Source organism: Lissotriton vulgaris, chromosome 11 (genome assembly GCF_964263255.1).
Source record: "Lissotriton vulgaris chromosome 11, aLisVul1.2, whole genome shotgun sequence".
In the NCBI taxonomy this organism is placed as follows: domain Eukaryota; kingdom Metazoa; phylum Chordata; class Amphibia; order Caudata; family Salamandridae; genus Lissotriton; species Lissotriton vulgaris.
In genome coordinates, this window is record NC_141699.1 from 378,781,242 (window position 1) to 378,799,747 (window position 18,506).

The 18,506-nt window shown below is 41.5% G+C and overlaps 1 protein-coding gene across 3 annotated transcripts in view; it reads right to left on the reverse strand.

The window, feature by feature from the left end:
• Window positions 1-18,506, reverse strand: part of GGCX (gamma-glutamyl carboxylase) — a 271,699-nt gene that overhangs the window by 56,680 nt on the left and 196,513 nt on the right. For all 3 annotated transcript variants that reach the window (XM_086943366.1, XM_086943367.1, XM_086943365.1), the window contains exons 9-12: window positions 13,435-13,566; window positions 12,621-12,772; window positions 6,248-6,417; window positions 5,302-5,432 (exon numbers count right to left, since the gene is read on the reverse strand). In XM_086943366.1, the coding sequence (XP_086799492.1) occupies window positions 5,302-5,432; window positions 6,248-6,417; window positions 12,621-12,772; window positions 13,435-13,566 (585 nt within the window). The remainder of the gene's footprint in view (window positions 1-5,301; window positions 5,433-6,247; window positions 6,418-12,620; window positions 12,773-13,434; window positions 13,567-18,506) is intronic.

Below are 18,506 nucleotides of genomic sequence, written 5' to 3' on the forward strand. Positions count from 1 at the left end.
TATCCCGGTGGTAATCTCCCCAGAGCTGGCGATAATAGGGTGTGAGAATACTGGCACGGTTGAAAGATCTAGGTATGTTGTTGATTTTTTGTTTGTAGCGATGGCTATGATCCGGCTGTCTATCACGTCTCAATGACTAAGTCTGGAAGCCCCCATTTTTTATAATTGGAGAGCTAGGATGTTAGCTTTGTATAATCTGGAGTCTTCAGTGTTTTTACTAAGGGGGAAAAGGTGGCGGGAGTTGGCTTCTAGGAAAGGGGTCCGCTAAAGGAATGGTCTATGCGCTGATCTACATCCCGGAGAAGGGCTAAATGTAATCTCTATCTATAGTTCTCTCCCTCAGTCTCACTGTTTTGGCTGCTGGCACCCTGCCCATTAGGTCTCATAATTGATCTTTAAGTTGATGTTTTGCATTCTTGCTCTTTTTTGTTTCGTCTTTGCTTGTCTATGCAGGATAACTTTTTTGTAGTATTGCTTCTCATGTATTCTGTTTTGTTTTCTCTCTGGTTTTGTACATCCTGTTTATTGTGCCTGTCACGACTTTTGTTGACATCTAAATAAAGAAATTAAATTAAAATAAATAAAATGAATACATCAGAACCTTCATAAGCTGGGAAAGGAGTAGAGGTCACACAAGGCCTTGGCGCACTGTGAGTGCCTCTGTTACTCTAGTTTCAGGTTTCAAATGCTTCTCGCTGTGTTAAATGATATGGCTACACACCAGCATGCACACCCAGTATGTTCGTTTTCAGTGACCTGCACAGCATTACGTGCAGGTTGCCAGGGGTTAAAAACAGGTAGAATAAGAGGAAGGTGTCAATCTGCACGAATGCCCAAATGTTTAAAACGCCAAAATCTGCTTGGAAATTAATGACAGTACTTGTATAAATTAGAAAATGACTTCTCTTACCATGTGCATGTGTGCTGACGCAGCTTAGCTCTGGGTGTGGTACCGAGCCACTGGAGTTTGGCTAATTTGGGGGTGGGAGTAGACCCAGGACTACTGCTCTTAATATATAGAAGAGTATGACTGCCAAAGGGGTTGGAACTCACATTAGAGACAGCCTTCGGAGACTGTCTCTTCCCAAGTTAAAGGAGTGGATGGTCTTTCACTCCAAAAGAATGTACGGCTGACTGTGATGGAGAGAGTAGAAGAGCATCTGTGAAAGACAGAGGTCTTACACCCTAAAATTACCGTATCTGGCAGTGGTCTTAAATTCTATCAGAGTTGGAAAAAGAGCTTCTACACTTCAAGAGAGCACAAGTCATTTTCTGACGGGGGTCTTACAGTTGCCACATGGCATGTTTATCACAGATGTCACAATGAAAGGCCACTTTGTGCAAGGTACTGTGTGTGGTCAGACAAGTCAAACTTCAAAAGGAAACACCATGCCTGAATTCTGAAAGCCTGTGGCAGCTAGAGGTATAGCAGAGTTAATTATTATTAACGCAGACTGGCAGGTGCCCACTTACAACATAATGTGCAGACCTCCGATTCACCCACTGACTCTGGAGGCAGTAAAGAAATGTACTACAAGTTGAGATAATGCCATGGAATGCCACCCTTTACCCCTCATGAGCCCCTTTGGATAAAGACTGGTGAGGTGCCCTACGTGCAATGCTATTGTACATGGGGTGAGGAGGGAGCAGTAATTAGGGAAAGGATTCGCTCCAGGGCTTGCATAGAAGAGAAGGGTATTAAATCCCCGCCTTAGCATATTGGGACACAACTTACTTCTGTGCTGGGAACATGATATGAGGATTCTTGCAGTCTTGGGGGTTCTCAAAATACATGATCTTTGATTCTGGCCTTGGCCAAAGTAGTCATAGTGCTCTTTAATACAATCACCTACTCCTAACCAATGAATGGAGCCCTCATAACAGTAAAGTACTATTCTGTTGAGCTACCTGAATTTGGGAACTTTTTAATTGCTTAAGGGAGTGGAGGGAATCACAGACCCACTTTACCCTGTCCAGGGCTCTTCAGCATGATGCGTTAGCACTAGAAGCAAATAGTAGCCTCGTTTCTGCAGATACATACATTGGGTTATTGATTGTCCAAGGGAACAGACACACATCTCCCCATGGCTAGAGAAATACACATTGTTGACACTATTCATGAAGGTGCACACATTGTGCACAAACAGGAGATGATCTGAGAGGTTCAACATTGTTGGAGCAGGGGCAAAAACTGATCAGGAGCAAACACTTTGCCAAGTGCTGCAGAGGAGCTGAACAGTCAGACATTGTGCATCTCCATCATGTAATGAGGACTCGCACACGGTTGGTACCTGGCTTGAGAGACCTGTGGAAGATGTGACCAAAGCATGAAATGAGCTGGCAAGTCCGATCATGAGAGAACACAGACTGTAGGTTCCAGTTCAGAAGTTGGTGCACTCTTTGGGTTCCAACCCTGTGGCAGCGAACACAGTGTGCATAAGTCTTGAGGCAGTGTGCACAGTAAATGAGCAGAAAGTTAAGACACTGTGAGCCTTTGTTTTGAAGGTGTGCACACTGTTCTCCAAAAAGAGGGGGAGAAGGAAAGGAAACATTGAGCCATGCATAGTAGGCTAAATCGTTGGGCCACTTCTCCTCAACCTTGAATCAGGAAAGGAAGAATGGGCTTTTCGGTGTGATCATGTCAGCAGTGTAGCGTCAGAAAATCATCTGACAAATATAGTGTCTTAAAATTGTGAACACTATTGCATCCAATTGGAGGTAAGAAAAACCGTTCACACCACCTGGGATGATATTTATGTAAATACAACTAAGGATGAGAGAGGTATGGAGGGTAAAAGGAGAAGAGAGAAAGTTAAAATCTTTTTCAATAAAAACATGAAATCTAGGTTTGTCATAGGGTGGTGAGAGTACAATGGGAGGCGTGGCAAGTTCCATAATCCATTCCCGTCAATGAGGTTTATTGGTTTTTTGAAGCTCCACTTCCAAAAAGTTATCTATATCCTAATTGTCACCTAGAATCCACATGGACTTGAGTGGGTGGCAGTTTTGCTGGCCTTGGCATTACAGGAGCTGTTGGTATCGGTTCTGCTAGTTGCGGAGGCTTGGCCTGAGGTTGTGATATCTCAGTGCTGAAGGCATATTCTGAGGATCCGACGAGGACCGGTTTGACATTTGTTACAATCCGGACAAGCTTATAATTCCAATGTAAAAGTAGGTAAGATGATGCGCACAATAAGCCACATTCACCAGTCCTATGTCAAGTCACACAACGCAGATATAAATCCCATGTTCGACCATTCCAAGCATTTTTCTTGCAAAATATGTTTTATTGGCATATACACATATCGAAATAGTTACATATATAGATTTATCCATGCAACTAAGATTCTTATAACTGCAATGCAAGTCTGTGCATTTAAACAGCCAATTTTATTTTATCATTTATAACCGCACTCCAAAGTTAAACCATGCAATGCTCCAGCATCAACCAGTGAAGGATTAGTGGAAAGGGAGCTCATCTGATTAAACAAAGAGAGCTGTATCCATTAACTTAAGACAACTTCTCCCACTCTAACCGGCTGGGAAGCAGGGACCAAAACTGGGGCTTGGCCCACCAGGCAAACACCAAATTACATAATATAGGGGCACCCACATGCATACGTCTAAAACTTTACGAAATCTATACTCTGCAGGTTTTAGTTTGCAAAGCCTTTACTCCTCAGCCTCTTCTCTGAGTGTCTTTACTCTGTATATCTTTAATCCACAGACTTTTTTGTGGGTGGGGGGTATAAAACGTGGGTGCTGTAAAAGGTGGTAAAGGTAATTTTAGGGTTTAGGAGTCGGTAAAGGAAGGTGAGAGTGATTTTAGAGGTAAGGGGTGGGTAGAGGTAAAGGGGGGTAATGGAAATTTTAGGGATAAGGCTGGGTATAGGTCAAAGGGTCTAGGGATATTTAAGGACTTAGGAGTGCATATAGTGCATAGAGGTAAAGGGGTAAGGGTTATTTGAAGATTTAGTGGTGGGTAGCGGTAAAGGACAGTAAGGGTGATTTCAGGGTTAAAGAGTGGGTAGAGATAAAGGGGAGTAAGAGTGATTTTAGGGTTAAGATGTGGTTAGAGGTAATGGTGATTTTCGGGGTGAGTACAGGTAAAGGGGGACTTTTTTTTTATTACCAATTGCAGCCCACAGTATTTACTCGTGACTTTCTACAGACTCCAGACTCATCATGGGTGTCATCCCTTTAGGGTTTCTTTTGGAGGGGACTTAACTCCATACCTTCAGACTGCTCAATTTCATCCTGTATACTTTCCAGGTCACTGCTTACATTCCTCACCACTGACAGTTAACAGTCATCTGTACCCAAAGAAGAGATCCCCTAACTACCTTCAGCTCCATGCTCCCCCTGGGCCAATTCTAGCCCTAGTAATATTAGCAACCTTCTGCAGCTTGGCTGCAGCCTTAATTGTGCACTTAATTTTATCTGTCTTTAAATGTATGCCCTGGTGCCTAATCAGCTGTCTCTGACTGCCTCAGCACCACTCTTTCCCTACATATAAATAATTAGGTATCTTTTGGTATTGGTTGTCTTTTGAACACTCACCTATTGACAGGGATTGGGGGCTTCATTTTTCTCACCTACCTCATTCCTCTTATCTTTTCACTGAGTCAGTGTTGTTGGTGGAGTCACCGGTCTTGGGGATACTGTGTGATCAGGAATCTCAGATCATGTTCATTGTGTTAAGCAATGCTGTGCATATTGTTCTGATATAATGCCAGAAGAGTTCAAATTGCATCTATAAGAAAGCCAAATACTTGATGACGCTGGGCCCTATTAAGTGTTGGGTAGAGTGGCTGGTGCTGAAGGTACTTGGCACATTCCCATGCCAACTTCTGGTCTGCTCAAAAATGCTGGTGTGGGCTCAATCTGTGACCTTCAGGCCAACGTTGGGTCAGTCTCGGTCAGATTCAACACTCCTCTCTCTCTCTGAAAAATGCACTTTGGTGGCTGCCATTTTGTACACTTTGTACACCCTCCTCATTAGTTTGTCAGTGTCGATTGGACATCTGTAGGGCCAACCCCACAATCGGTGTCCAGACTGCAGTCTCAACAGTGCCACCAAAATGTCCAGGCAGGAGCAGGTGTCAGGAGCTCTGGAGGAATGGGGCCATCCTTGGGTCTATCCAGTTCTGTATTCTAGTACTTTTAGTAATGTCTTTGAACACGCCACTGCATTAAACTCTAGGAACATGTATGATCAAGTAACAAAGGTGTGGATTGTTTCTGCAAGGACCTATTCTAGGACATCACATTCTCACTTTTAAGCATTCTTGCCTCACTTACCTGCATTCCTTCTCCTTCTTTTAGTGTATAGTTCTTCTCTTCCTTCACAATCTCGACCTGAACCTCTCCCTTCAGCAGATGAATGCTGGTGTTGCCCAGATCTTCACTCACAAAATTCTCCAAATGCAGGCCTTAAATAGAATGGGAAAATATGCATGTGAAGACAGCAGGAGTCCAGGAGTAGGCACACTAGTGAGGTTTAAAACAGGGATGACTGAGCATAGTGACAGTGTGACAAGTAGTTAAAAGGTAACTATAAACAGTGGGGGGGGGGCACAAGAGATAGCGTTACATCAGAGGGTCCACTTGGAACAAGTCAACATAAGATGTGCATGGCAAATTCACAAGGGAGAGCTTTACTTAAAACTACTAAGTATAAGACCCATGTAGCTGCAGTACTTTAAGGACTCACTTTCATTTGAGTGAATGATGGGCCTATGAGTCAATAGTAAGGGGTAAGCTCAGACAAAAGTGAGGTCACTGGGATATTTGTGATTATGTATTATAAGACAGAGCGTATACTCTTGCCTGTTGAATGTGGGCTCCTCGACCGTGTAGAACTTCAGAGCACAGTGTGGAACCAAGAGGGTGCAACCCGATGAAAAGAGCTCACTTTAGTGTCTGTGAGTGAACAGGCCACAAGGCTGTTGTAGTGACAGCAGGGTTTGGTGGAAGTGTAAAGCTAATTCCTATGGTTTACTGGTGAAAGCTCAGCCTAGTGTTACTCAGTTTGGGACTCAAATGTGTAGAGCTTGCAGCTTAATGTTGGGGACTGTGGGCCTATGACGTTGTTGTACTGAATGGAGCACAAGACAGTGTAAATTAATGTGCTGCTTAGCAGGTAGAAAGACAGTGCCGCAATAGAACACACTTAGATGTATACAACTGCTTGCTTTTATAACACACTTCAGGTCACCTAAACTAACATCAACCAAAATATTTTTACCTGGAAAATCGGCAATAAACACCACAGCAGTCTGGTTATCCAGAGTATTCTCCATTTCTTGAAACTTTAGCCTCCAAGGCGACAGATCAATCAGCAGGGGCATCACCCAGGAAGTCCTTCGAAAGGGAGACCAATCTGCCTTTACTATGTCCACTCTGGGGTCAAAAAGCCTGTGTGGGGAAAATGTACACGATTGTCAATATTTATAAACATTGATACTTACGTCATGGGAGGAAATCAAGCATCCCCTCCCTGACAGGTAAAAACCAACGGGCCACCCTAGCCCTGGTCTACCTCATCAGTGTGTTGTAATTCTTACTGGCGTTTTTGGTATGGTGCAGGAAGAACTTGTCAAAGAGAAAACTAATTGATTTTGTAGAGCCTCTGACAGTCAGATCATGATTAATCGGAGTATTTGGGTGGTCTGTCAAATACTTAACTGTCCTTGATTCCTCAAAAAATGGTGCAGCAAAATTATATTAGAAGGAACTCTAAGTGAAATACATGTCACCCAGTAGTAACCTATCACTATAAATATGCTTAAGGATGTGCAACATCAATAGATTTCTAATGAGTACAAATCCAGATGATTTTCTTTACCATTGAAATATCTACCTCAGCAAATTTTAAACAATCTCCGGGCAATGGATCTTGCATGATGCTGAGCTTAGGTGACAGCACAGAGTGCAGAAGAGATAACAAATATTGTGGGACTGGAATAAGCACTGGGAGTCTTGTCCAACTGTTCCTACATTTAAGAAAACTCAAAATCTATTTGTTTTTCTTATTTTTTCCAACCAAAATCAGTAAAAGGCCTTTCAGTTTTAAGAGTTTCAGCGCATATGCCAAGGTAACGTCACAACCTATTTCCAAGATTGCTCTCTGTGGAGCTTAGATACTGGGCATGGAAGACAAAAGTGTAACACTGGCCTCAGAGTGACATTTAAACACCTAGGACACTAAAGAAATAAAATGAATGACTTGGACAATCGTTTGCCCACAGTGAGACAATAGGTGGAATGGAGCTGGCAAGCTCCAGGCAGTTGTGGGGCACAGGATCCCACCTGGCACTCTTCAAGGGTCAACTATCAATTGACAACCTCCCCCCTCCCACAAAACAGAGGTGGATCTCTTGAGAGTGAATCCTAGTCCTCCACACAGAGACATTCTACCAAAAAAAGAAGGAAAAGAGAAGCATTCCCTCTTCGGACTGTGATATCTAGCAAGAGCCAGTTATGGCGTCATTTGGAAAACAACCCCTATAGCCGGCTTCTAGTTTAACCTCTAACAATTAAAAGGTGCCCATAAACCTCAACGACTCAGTCTATATCATTTATTGGCCAGAGCCATAAACAAGATCAGAATGAGGATTATCAACTCAGAGCGTGGCACAGAGGTGCTGGTTTGTAATCTTCCCACCGTAGTCGACTACTGAAGGAGTCAATGTGCTGGAGGTCTGGCTGGCCTTTGCACAATTTTGAACTGTTTGTTTGAGAACGAATTTGTGCATATTTATAAGAAAAACAAAACTACCATTTTGCTAATCAGTCTGGCAATGTGTGCATTCGCCCAGTTCCAACATTAGTTTTAATTGAATCATTGATCAAAAAACTGGAAAATATCACTGTTTTAACCTTTTGGACATAGAGTTGACCATGAGTGAACCAGCATTTGGTGTGGATCTGGGAATTGAAACCTTGACACCAACTATGAGCACCTTTAAATAAAAGTCTAAGGACCTGATTACGATCTTGTCGGACAGATTACAATTCTATTATGTCCTTTGGAACTTGTAACACGACAGACGGAATATCCGTCACATTTGTGACGGAGTATCTCATCCGCAAGATCGTAATCAGGCCCACAATGTGCTCCCAGTTGGAGACTTTAAAATGAGACAGCCACTAGAGGTGAGACTGTTTTGAGGCGCCTCAGGCAGATTTTATCCTCACATTGCTATTTTAAGGTAGGTCATCTACCATCTCAACGAAGGAGAATGATTCAGTCCTGTGAATCTATGAAAGATAGCTACTCTAGGCAAATTGGAAAGAGCAATTTTTTTCTTATTATTCTTGAGCATTAGAGTATCTCGGAACTCGTGGAGGATGCCATAGCAACTTCTAACAGAAAAAAATACATCTATAAACAGTGCCGGTCTTTCTACTTTAACACCTTGGCTGCTAGGGGGTTTTCCCGCTGGGTGCTGATATTTCATGAACCCTATTGTTCATGACAAGGTCAACTCGTCATAAGCACAGGGCAGGTAAAACCCATGACGAGTTGGCCTTGCCATGAGCACTGAAGGGGTTAAAAAGGCAACTAGAAAATCAATATGGGGTTTATAGTACATCTTATTTTCATCTCTTAAATGTCAACTGAAATAAAATTAGTCTCCATTAATAAATCTTCACTAATGTTCATAAATGCTCAATATCCTCACCCATGCACAGGGTCCCAGAACACCTTTTTAAATGGAAAAATACCTGTCCCTATAACATAAAGCAAACAAAATAACCACGTATAGGCAACATTCATTTCATTTTTTTCTAATCAATGTATAATACAAATATAGAAAAAACATTTAACAACAAATGTGGATTCAAACGAAAAACACAACTTTTCTGTTTAAAACAAACAACCACAATCTCAGAATCCAATACAGTGACCCTTATTTCTAATTCTTTTTTTCCACTTTTTCTGAGATCATCCTGGGCAGTCTACTATGTATCTGATCAATTCTGACTGAAATTCTTCTGTCGTTTGGATTTTTGATTATTTTTCATTTGTTACAAACAAAATCATAATACTGGAATGTTCTTTCCCTCTCAAAGCTTTCTGGTACACTAAGCCATTGTGCACATCTTTTCTGTTAGAGAAGTGTCCCTCACGTTGAGTAATCAGTAAAATACCTGCATCTCTTGTGTGTTGCATGCCTACCCAAAGACCACTCAGTGACGAACTGTGAAATTTTTTTTTTACAACTTACTCAGGAGGTTGTTGCGAGACAGGGAATGCATTGGGCTTCGGAGCCTGATAATTTGGCAAATAGCTCAAGTACAAGCAGTTTCTCATCCTCTCCAACCTAGAAAGCCGAAGATGTCCCCATGCTGCCTCTTCTACCCCAATTAAAGAGGAGCGACAATGTCATGGACATTCCTGACAACGTTTGAAGTCAATGCTTCACCCTCCTTCACTGTCGTCTTATGCCATCACTAATAGACATGGGTACAATTTCAGAATTTCTTTTTTGAGATTGTGCCCTTCAACTTCAAAGAATATGTCGAATACTACACCTTTGAAGTTTGAAGGGCCATCTAAATCGTAGCTGATGCAGAATATTACTCCATGGAAATATAACAGGTCTAGCTATGCTAAAGTTGACTTTGAGTTCGAAGCAGAAGTCCAAAAGCCTATCTAAGTTGATCACAATGGGTCATCTGACATAAAAGCTCATGAATACGTTGACTACATCTTTAGTGTCCTTATACGTAAGGTCCACATATGCAAGAAGATTTTACGTTGAATTCCCACTACCCTACTTTCTGGTGGGTTAATGAATTTGGCCGTACGCTTAAACAATGTAATCTTTTCAATCAAGAATCACTATTTCTGGGCAACTTTTATTATGATACTGACCCACCTTTCAAGTTGGCCGCCCTGAATTTAAGACGCTATACCAACTACTAAGTGCATCATCCTAAAAAAAAATTTATTACTTGCCTATACAACTTATTACAGATGGAAACCCCTATTATTACACCCCTAGCGTGAGAAAAATGGAATGCAGTACTGGACTCTCCTGTGACTTACGTAGATTGGACCTTCTGTTCTGCACATACAGCAGCACTGAACTCCAATTGCAGGCGGAGCATCATACACTAAATATTCATGCAGCAACTATATCATGCACCTACTAGTCTCCAAAGAAGTGGGCTTAGACAAGAGGCAAAATGAGTCAGATGTCCATCAATGGCAGATTTCTTCCATTTGGCACGGAGGCAGTCCAAGATCCAGAATTACTGCCATAAAATACTTAATACACTTTCAGAAATAATAGTCCATATATTGGGAGGTGTCATTTCAATTATGTACTCTGAGACTTGTGAAAGAAATACCAGCAAATGTTGCAAGAATTTTTAGCCATTGTGCTTCTCATGACTAAAAGATTTGTGGCAATGTGCTGGGTGAGAGGTAAGGTCCTCAGCAAGGAGCAATGGTTGAAAGATTGAACATACTGCCATGAACAACTTGAACTATATGCTGCTGCACTACCTAGAATTTTGCACCTGTGGGCTATCTGGGGGCAACCGAAAAAATACCCATTAGAGGAATAATAAGAAACAGATACATGCATACAGATGCAGATCTGGACCTACCAAGCCAATTTTGTTTGCTTGTTCTAATAACGATCCATGACATAAGTAGGTCTGGGCGGTAAATTCCGTTCCGCTTGTGGAATTTGGGTAATTTCGTGTCTTGCGGAGAACGCAAAATTGCCCAAAAATCTGCATTCCGCGACTTTGCGAATTCTTTTGCTTGTTCGCGATCTGAAATGCGTGTTTGCAACATATTTCTCCCCGAGCACGCAAACAGCAATTGCGAACAGTAAAAAAGCATCGCGAACAAGCAATTCTGCGTGTTCGCTGAGATTTTTTACAGTTTCGTAGAGATTTGCGTAACGCGATTACGCAAATTCCGCCCATCCTAGACATAAAGATGTACCTTGTTTTTAGAGCTTAATCTACATGTTTAGACGAGTAATCTGAATAATGTTGTAAACTTTTTTGCAACTGAATTCCTAAAGTTGATCTATGATATACCCTGTGACATACATTCTACTTTGTTTCATTGAAAAATCAATTTAAAAAAAGACAAAAATACAATTTTATTATGATCCTGGAATCATTGCTCAAAGGGATTGATTCTTCGCTATAGTCCAACTAAATCAATCGTCCCCAAATAAGCAGTAGAGAAAGACAACAGAAAGCTTGGTTTTCATGGCCTTTCAGAATTTAAAGGGATCGGATGGAAAACTTGAGGCTGTGCAAAAGCATGGAGATGTTATAGAAGACACACAAGGCTTCTTTCAGATTGGTACAAAGTCACTGTAGTTCCCCACCAAAGCCTATGATGGGTGCAGTAAATTGGCATTTTAGATGATAGAAAATTTGAACAAGACTTGTACCAAGCCTTGGGAACTTGACAGCGGCCTTAAATCTCACAACACAAGACAAGTCATAACTGGCGTAAATGCAGCAATGTGGAAAAGTGTATAAAATACCAAGATAAGCAAGAAAGCTAGACTCAACCCAGGAGGATACAGCCTTCCCAATTGTTAAGTTTGACACATATCTTCAGCTTGGATGTTCTTCGCTGTGATTCTCCAGCGAAGATGTCCTAGATGTGCTTGGGTTGGTTTGCAGATTCTGAGGATCAAGGACTGCTGAATGGCACTCACTATTTGAGGGTCAAACCAGGCATTTGAACTTTTTTTTTAGAAGATAGAGATTGATGGTCTGCTTTCTTGTTGGTGCTAAGCCCATTTAAGGAAAGAGTCAGATGTACAAAAGCTTCTATGGAAAAATGATTATAATATTTTGTGCTTTTTGAATATGAACGTAAAAAGAAGGGAGTACTGAATCTTAAAGTTGTGGCCCTGAGGAAGCAATTTTTTGTCACAAAACACATGTTGGCCAGTCTTGTGTATAAGAAAAGAATAAAGATATGATCTGAGATATAAAAACTTAAGTTGCGCCCTTGGTTCTAGTTAGAGTTAACTGATGTGTACAATATACTAGGTGGGTGGCGCAGCATAAAATGAGGGAGCAGTATGCCGGTCCTGAATTTTGTACACCCCTTTTGTCTAACTAATAGAAGTCTAAATTCTACTAGCTGAAACATAATGTAAGCAGATTTGTGTTAGGACATCACTTTGTTAAGTGAACTGTGCCAAATGCTGATCATTATAGAACCTAACAGAAGCAATAAATCCAAAACATTGGTGTGGACCTTTATTTTGCACATATACTAAACTGCAATGCCCTGACTCAAAACAGCTGGTCTTGTACATATCCAGAGGGCAAGGACAGATGCCTAGAAGAGTTTCAAGAACCATGAGGAACCTATTACTCTGGGATCATGGAGGGCCAATGGAACACTTCTGTATACAAAGAATCTGGCCAAGATCAAGGTGGTCCACGAGGGTGGAGGCAAGAGCAGTTGCAACTTCACACTTGACCTATAACCTTAAGTCTAGCTTCTGAACTGATAAGCATTCATCTTTAAGTTCTGAATCGCCAATCCTCTTCTACTCTGCCTAGCTGGAACAGGCTCGCATACAGCACAGTAATATTGCAACCCATTCCTGGCTAACCTTTGTTGGAAACGGTCATTGATTGAGACCCAGATGTCAAAGTATATTTCGGGCTCCGATACATTGTAGTTGTGGAGAAGCCCACTCAGGCAGGTGGCATATTGCTTCAACATGTCTCCATGATCCTTCCAGCGGCGCGTCTGTGTAAAAACCTAAATGCAGTAGTAAAAAATGTTTTTTAACGAGTGGTAATGACACAGGAACAGTGGTCTATAATCATATATCAGACATGAAAGGAACAAGGTGCACAAAGAAACAGTCCATTTGTCCCTCAGAGCACCAAGACTAAAGATGCGCAAGACACCAAGTAATGCTAGATCAGAGACTTTGTCAGGCCCTTATACTAGAGCCATCCGAGACCCCAGGCAGCCTGAGCTACGAGTTCTCTCATAGCCTAGAAGATCTCGACTAATATCCGACTAGTGTCCCTTCAAACAACCCACATTTTAGACAAAGGTGACCCCATAGTTTCCCTAGAGTAACAGTAGCCTAGTGTCACTTTAAACTCTCACAACGCAACCTAGAGAGATCTTGGGAAATATGAGAACAGTTTCTCCACATCATTCATGGGGGCCAGAAATAATACAACCCTCCCACCCTGTAGCCAAGGAGAACTAGAGTCATATTCGAAATATCCCCATAACCTCTCACATTACAACAGCAGGGGAATTCCATACAGAATAGCGAACAACCTATGTCCCCTGGCCAGGCATGTTCGGACCCTTTTCCCCACCCAAGGGTCTCCCACAGTACTACTTGCAGGTGGGTCTTCCCTCACCCCCATGAAGCACGGTCTGGTTGCAGCTGTCCTTACCCCAGGGTTGAGATACCCGATCTCTCCTGTCAGTCCATCCCTGTAAGTGATCTTCACGTGCTGGTGAGACCGGGAATGCACCATCATGTCCCAAGAGTAACCATATAGGCCATTGGTCCAGTTATTGTAGCCCTAAAATAATATATGGAGGATCAAAAACAACACAACACTAATAAATGCACAATTAGCTATTGGATACATGTGGAGATGGAGATTGGGGTGTAATGCACAATTATTTAATGAAAAAATAAAAAAAACAATGGTACATGTCCTGCAGCTAGCCTATTATTTGTGAGCATTGACCGATTATGCTGCTTCCACTTCAGATCACATTCACAAATATACTCTGCATTCAAGAGACCAGTCAATGTAGGCATGTACTACTTGTTGAGGTGAAAGTAAAGAACAGCTAGGTACAATTTGATGACAAATTACTTATTCTACAAGGCTAGAAATGTACTGATAACATACTGGACACAACCATAATGCTAACAGTGTACTCCAGAGTAGCAGTGTCCACATCTGTATGGTCCTGTGTGCAAGAGTTGAACAAATTATTTTTTGTTTTGAGTATTTCTGTACATGTATTTACAACCTTTGACTTTAAGTTAAAAAAAAGATTGAATAAAAATATACAGCCTACATATTTGCATTGCATTATTGTTCATTAGCAGCCAACAAAGTGTTGTAAAAATTAAAGAAAAGTTCAAGGTGAAAGTGACATTTTGTCTTGTATGCTCTCTTCTTAGAAAAGGATGCCAGAAAGGGAATGGCAACATATCCACTAAATTAGTAGTGGACAGCTAAAACGGTCTGACTCTGGCACCACTGATGAGTTTTGTCAGTCGAGTTTGGAAAGACAGAGGGCCTGAATGTGTCTGACGTTTGGTGAGCAGACTAAAAGTGTTTCATCGGGGTGGGGGGAGATGGAGGCTCTCATTTCCATAATAAGATGAACATTAGTAACCCAGAATCTGTGCCTCCTATGTTTGAGAAGAAGGACAATTGGGTGATAAAAGGTAAACCACTGGAATTTTGCTTGCCGACTAATTTCTGGAGGTTTGTGAATTGGGTGCAATCCTAGAATAGGGTATTGATACTAGATACTCTGTTGTAGTCACACTGAGGAATTAATGCATAGATTGTTGGCAGAAATTAATTAGGTCTTGCCTGCAGATAGCTTAAGCAATATGTTGTCAAAAGACCTCTTATGCACAATACCATTACTAAGAGTGGGGTTAGAGCATCATTGGCTGGTGTTCTTGTCAACCTCATTTGTTTGCATCGTATTCTATGGCTTTCATTCCTCTTCATTTGTTGGTCACTCCCTTGGAGCATAGCTTCTTTAGGATTCCTTTTCATTTGGTGACATGTATCCTTCCACAGCTGACATCGGGGCACTAATTTATTTGTTTTCTTTCAGCACTCTATGGAAGTGCATGTATTTTCTTGCTCACGCTACTATATGCTTCTTCACCACTCTGACCTCTGTTTCTCCCACAAACTCTGGCTTGCTCCTCCTACAGTTCATCTGTTGCTTCCCCCGCCCCTTCCAATCCTCCTTATGTTAATGATTTGTAAAGCAAATGGATGCCCGAGGGCTTCCCAGAGCGAGTGAGTGCTATTGTAAAAACCATAATCATGACTAAACTTAACAGGGAAAACAGCCAAGTCTTTAGGTTTTTTCAAAAGGAGGTTTCATTTGGTAATGATCTGAGGTCAAGTGGAAGCGTGTTTCACAGCCTTGGTACCAAATTGGCAAATTACCTACCTCCGCATCTTGCCTTTTGGCTTTGACTCTTTGGTTCAGTGGTGTCGAGTTGCACACCCTGCTATTTCTTTCTTTGCTTACCACCCTCTTTATTCTTTTTTCTTAAATGTCTATTTGTCTTATTTTTTACGGTGCCTGGTTGCTACGTCTGCCAATGTGCTGATCTTTACTCTATAATGTGCTTTCCACACTTTGTATATTTTTAATTTACTGCTCCAAGATTGACATTTACCATCTTTAAATGGTTAATTATAAATAAACAGAAACCATTTAGTGACTTGCTTTGCACTTGCCATCCAGATTTCTGGGACTGAATACTTTAAAACTGGCCTTTTCACTTTTCACAGATATGAACCACACAAGACCACTGATTTTGTCATCTTATACTCCTCCACTTTGAATTTACCTCTATGTATGTATAAAATACACATATTTATTTTAAGACTGTCTCTTTAATGAATCCATTACCAGAGTGTTGTTTGTAGAATTGATAAAATAATAATTAATAAGAGCAGTTTACAGAAAAAGTAGAATCATTGTTGTTTGTCATTAACAACATGGGTACAGACAGTTTATAAGAACTTTATTTAAGTTCACCCAGTGAATGGGTTCAAAATGGATCTTGCTGAAGTGGGACAGTAAAGTGGTACATTTCAAATAATTGTTGACTGGTGAACCTAGTGGAACAGCCCTAAGAAGACCTTTGAGAAATTCCTTAGTTACAATTTGTTAGAACATATATAATCAGCCAACTAGCTAATATGTGAACTCTAACTGAACTGAGCTTCAGTCTTGATTTGCCTACTTGTAGCAGGTTTAGCAATATCTGATGAGATTGAAATAACAATAGGTGAAGTTTTCTGCAATACGTCAACTGCAAAATCTCTTACATTTCAGTTGGTATGCCTTAGTTACAGAAGGTGGGCTAGCTCGAGTATTTGAAGGCATTCCTCTAGGACATCTATATGGGTCTATTTTACATGATCAGAAGCAAGTCGCTCAAGCCCATTGGTTGCAATGTCAGGGTGTAGACTGTCCCAGCTTTAGGATATGCAAAACAGGTGTGACTCATGAGGCATATGCAAAGTATCCTACAGTTGCATGGGGTTCATAAACCAATATTGCTTCAGACACACTGGGGTGATGAGAATTGTGCAATATCATTCCGGTTTGACTTTGGCACTTGCCCATGGAATGATGAAACATGCAGGAAAAGTGTACACAAATGTCCTGAACCAGGTCATCAAGCATGCATTCCACTCATTCCTGTATACTTGCTGGAAAGAATCAGCTTGTCTTGCTGGTCTTTGTAGGAAAGAGGTCAATCTCAGGTTTTCACAGTAGAACACTCCTTAAACTTGAGCTTCATCCAGCTCCCACTCATGGCACATCCCTGTTGAGTCTGTTGGCTCATTTGCTCCTGACTCCGGGCAGGCGTTTGGTCTTCAGCAAAACTCCCTGCTGGACAACCAGGTCAAAAGCAGCTTGGCTTCTTCCAATAAAACTAGAGATTAGGTTCATCATTGCTTGTTCATATAGAACATCAAGGAGGTGCTGTCAGCCCGTATGAACACTGAAGAATTTCAGATTCTTAGAAGAAAGGCAGCAAATTATACTCGGCTTGCTCTGAGCTCAAGTACCTTTAAGTGGTCTTAAGTTATCTAAAGACAGTTTTACAATCAATCTATGTAGGTGAGCACATCAGGAATCCACTGATGTGTGTCGGTTGTCATCACAAAGTGAAAGGCAGAGGTTGAAAAGACAGGCCCTTAGCTATTTGATTTATGTCACATCACGACTGAAGAGCTATCTTTGCCCAGGCCACCAACTGTACCTTATCAATGAAGGTCCACAGTCCGTCCAGTTATTCGAGAAGTGGCTACATATACAGGCAGCAGGGACGAACAACCGAAATATAGGTTGATGTTATCCTTAGAAGAGACCAGGCGAGGTGTACCGATGCAGTCTGAATCTTGCTACATTGCTAGGCAAGAGGCTGACTGTAGTGTATGCACTCCTTGGATGGGAAAGCTTTTCATGCATCCCGTTTCAAAACCTTGTCAGGTGTAGTAAGCACTATATAAATAACATTTACAATTAAAAAGTATAGCTTTAAGAAATTGAACTGTGGGTGATGAAGGGAGAGACAGTCCCAGTCGGTAGAAATACTGAAGGCAGGCTTTGCTAGAGGCTTTCGTTGTAACTATGGATGTGTCTGTTATAAGTCAATCATCTCGGGAAGGGACTAACACCTGAGGAACACTGCTACTGGGCAACACATTTTGTTAAGATTCGGGGGGTAGATTTCAGCCTGAAGGGCAGGAACTACAATGGTAGTAGCAAACGGCTTTTAGAAAATCTATGTATTTTGTGATGCTTGGGGTGGAGAGAAATATGAAGGAAGACAACCTTGTCCCGTGTTATGGCCTCGTCAACATGTCATTCGGTGAGCTGTAGGTCCATTCTGGGGGGTGAGGGAGTTGGACTCTGATATATGTTTGAGCCAGTCTCTTCTGACTGAATATGTGCGATATGTTACCAACGCCAATCGTTGCCAGAGTATTTTGGTTTCATGTTTCGTATTTCACTTTATCATTAATAACAATTTATTTCATCGGGGTTGTGCAGCTCTTCCAGCACTGTAAAATGTACCTTACAATGTTAATTGTGGGCCTAACTCCAGATTGCTCCTAGGGGCATTGCAGATCCAGGGAGGGTACTTGGAAGTTAGAAGTGTACTCTATTTTATATAGTTTGTGCACAATACAATCATGTGTGAGATAATGTATGCTGACGGCTGTATGAATCTGAAATAAAAACAAATTGAAGAAAAAAAGGAAGATATCCTGAAGGTACAGCGTTGCCATAAACCCTTCATCCTGGAGTAGCTGAAGGACTCTAAGTGGGGTCACCATATCAAATGAGTGTATTTTAAAGTATATATTTAGGCAATGCAGATTTTGGATTGGACACTAATCTCCAGATTTCTTTCAAGAAAAGAATTTGAGTAGAAACTTGTATTTCGCAGGTTCACTTGGATGGTCTTGAAAATCCCTTTCAGAAAGAATACATTGGAGCTCTGCTTATACATATTGAAGGTAGTGAGGAACACAGTCGTAGAACACTTTAGAGGGTATGACCCTAGCGGACTATGTCCAGGGACCACCTGTGATGTGATCCATGACCATTTCTGACTCTAAATGGAAAGACTCCTTCCCACTCTGGGCAGTGGTTAAGGTGAAGCATCTGGTGCCTGCGAGAAGTCACCGTTGTACTGGTATTTGGATGTATCTTGATGTGA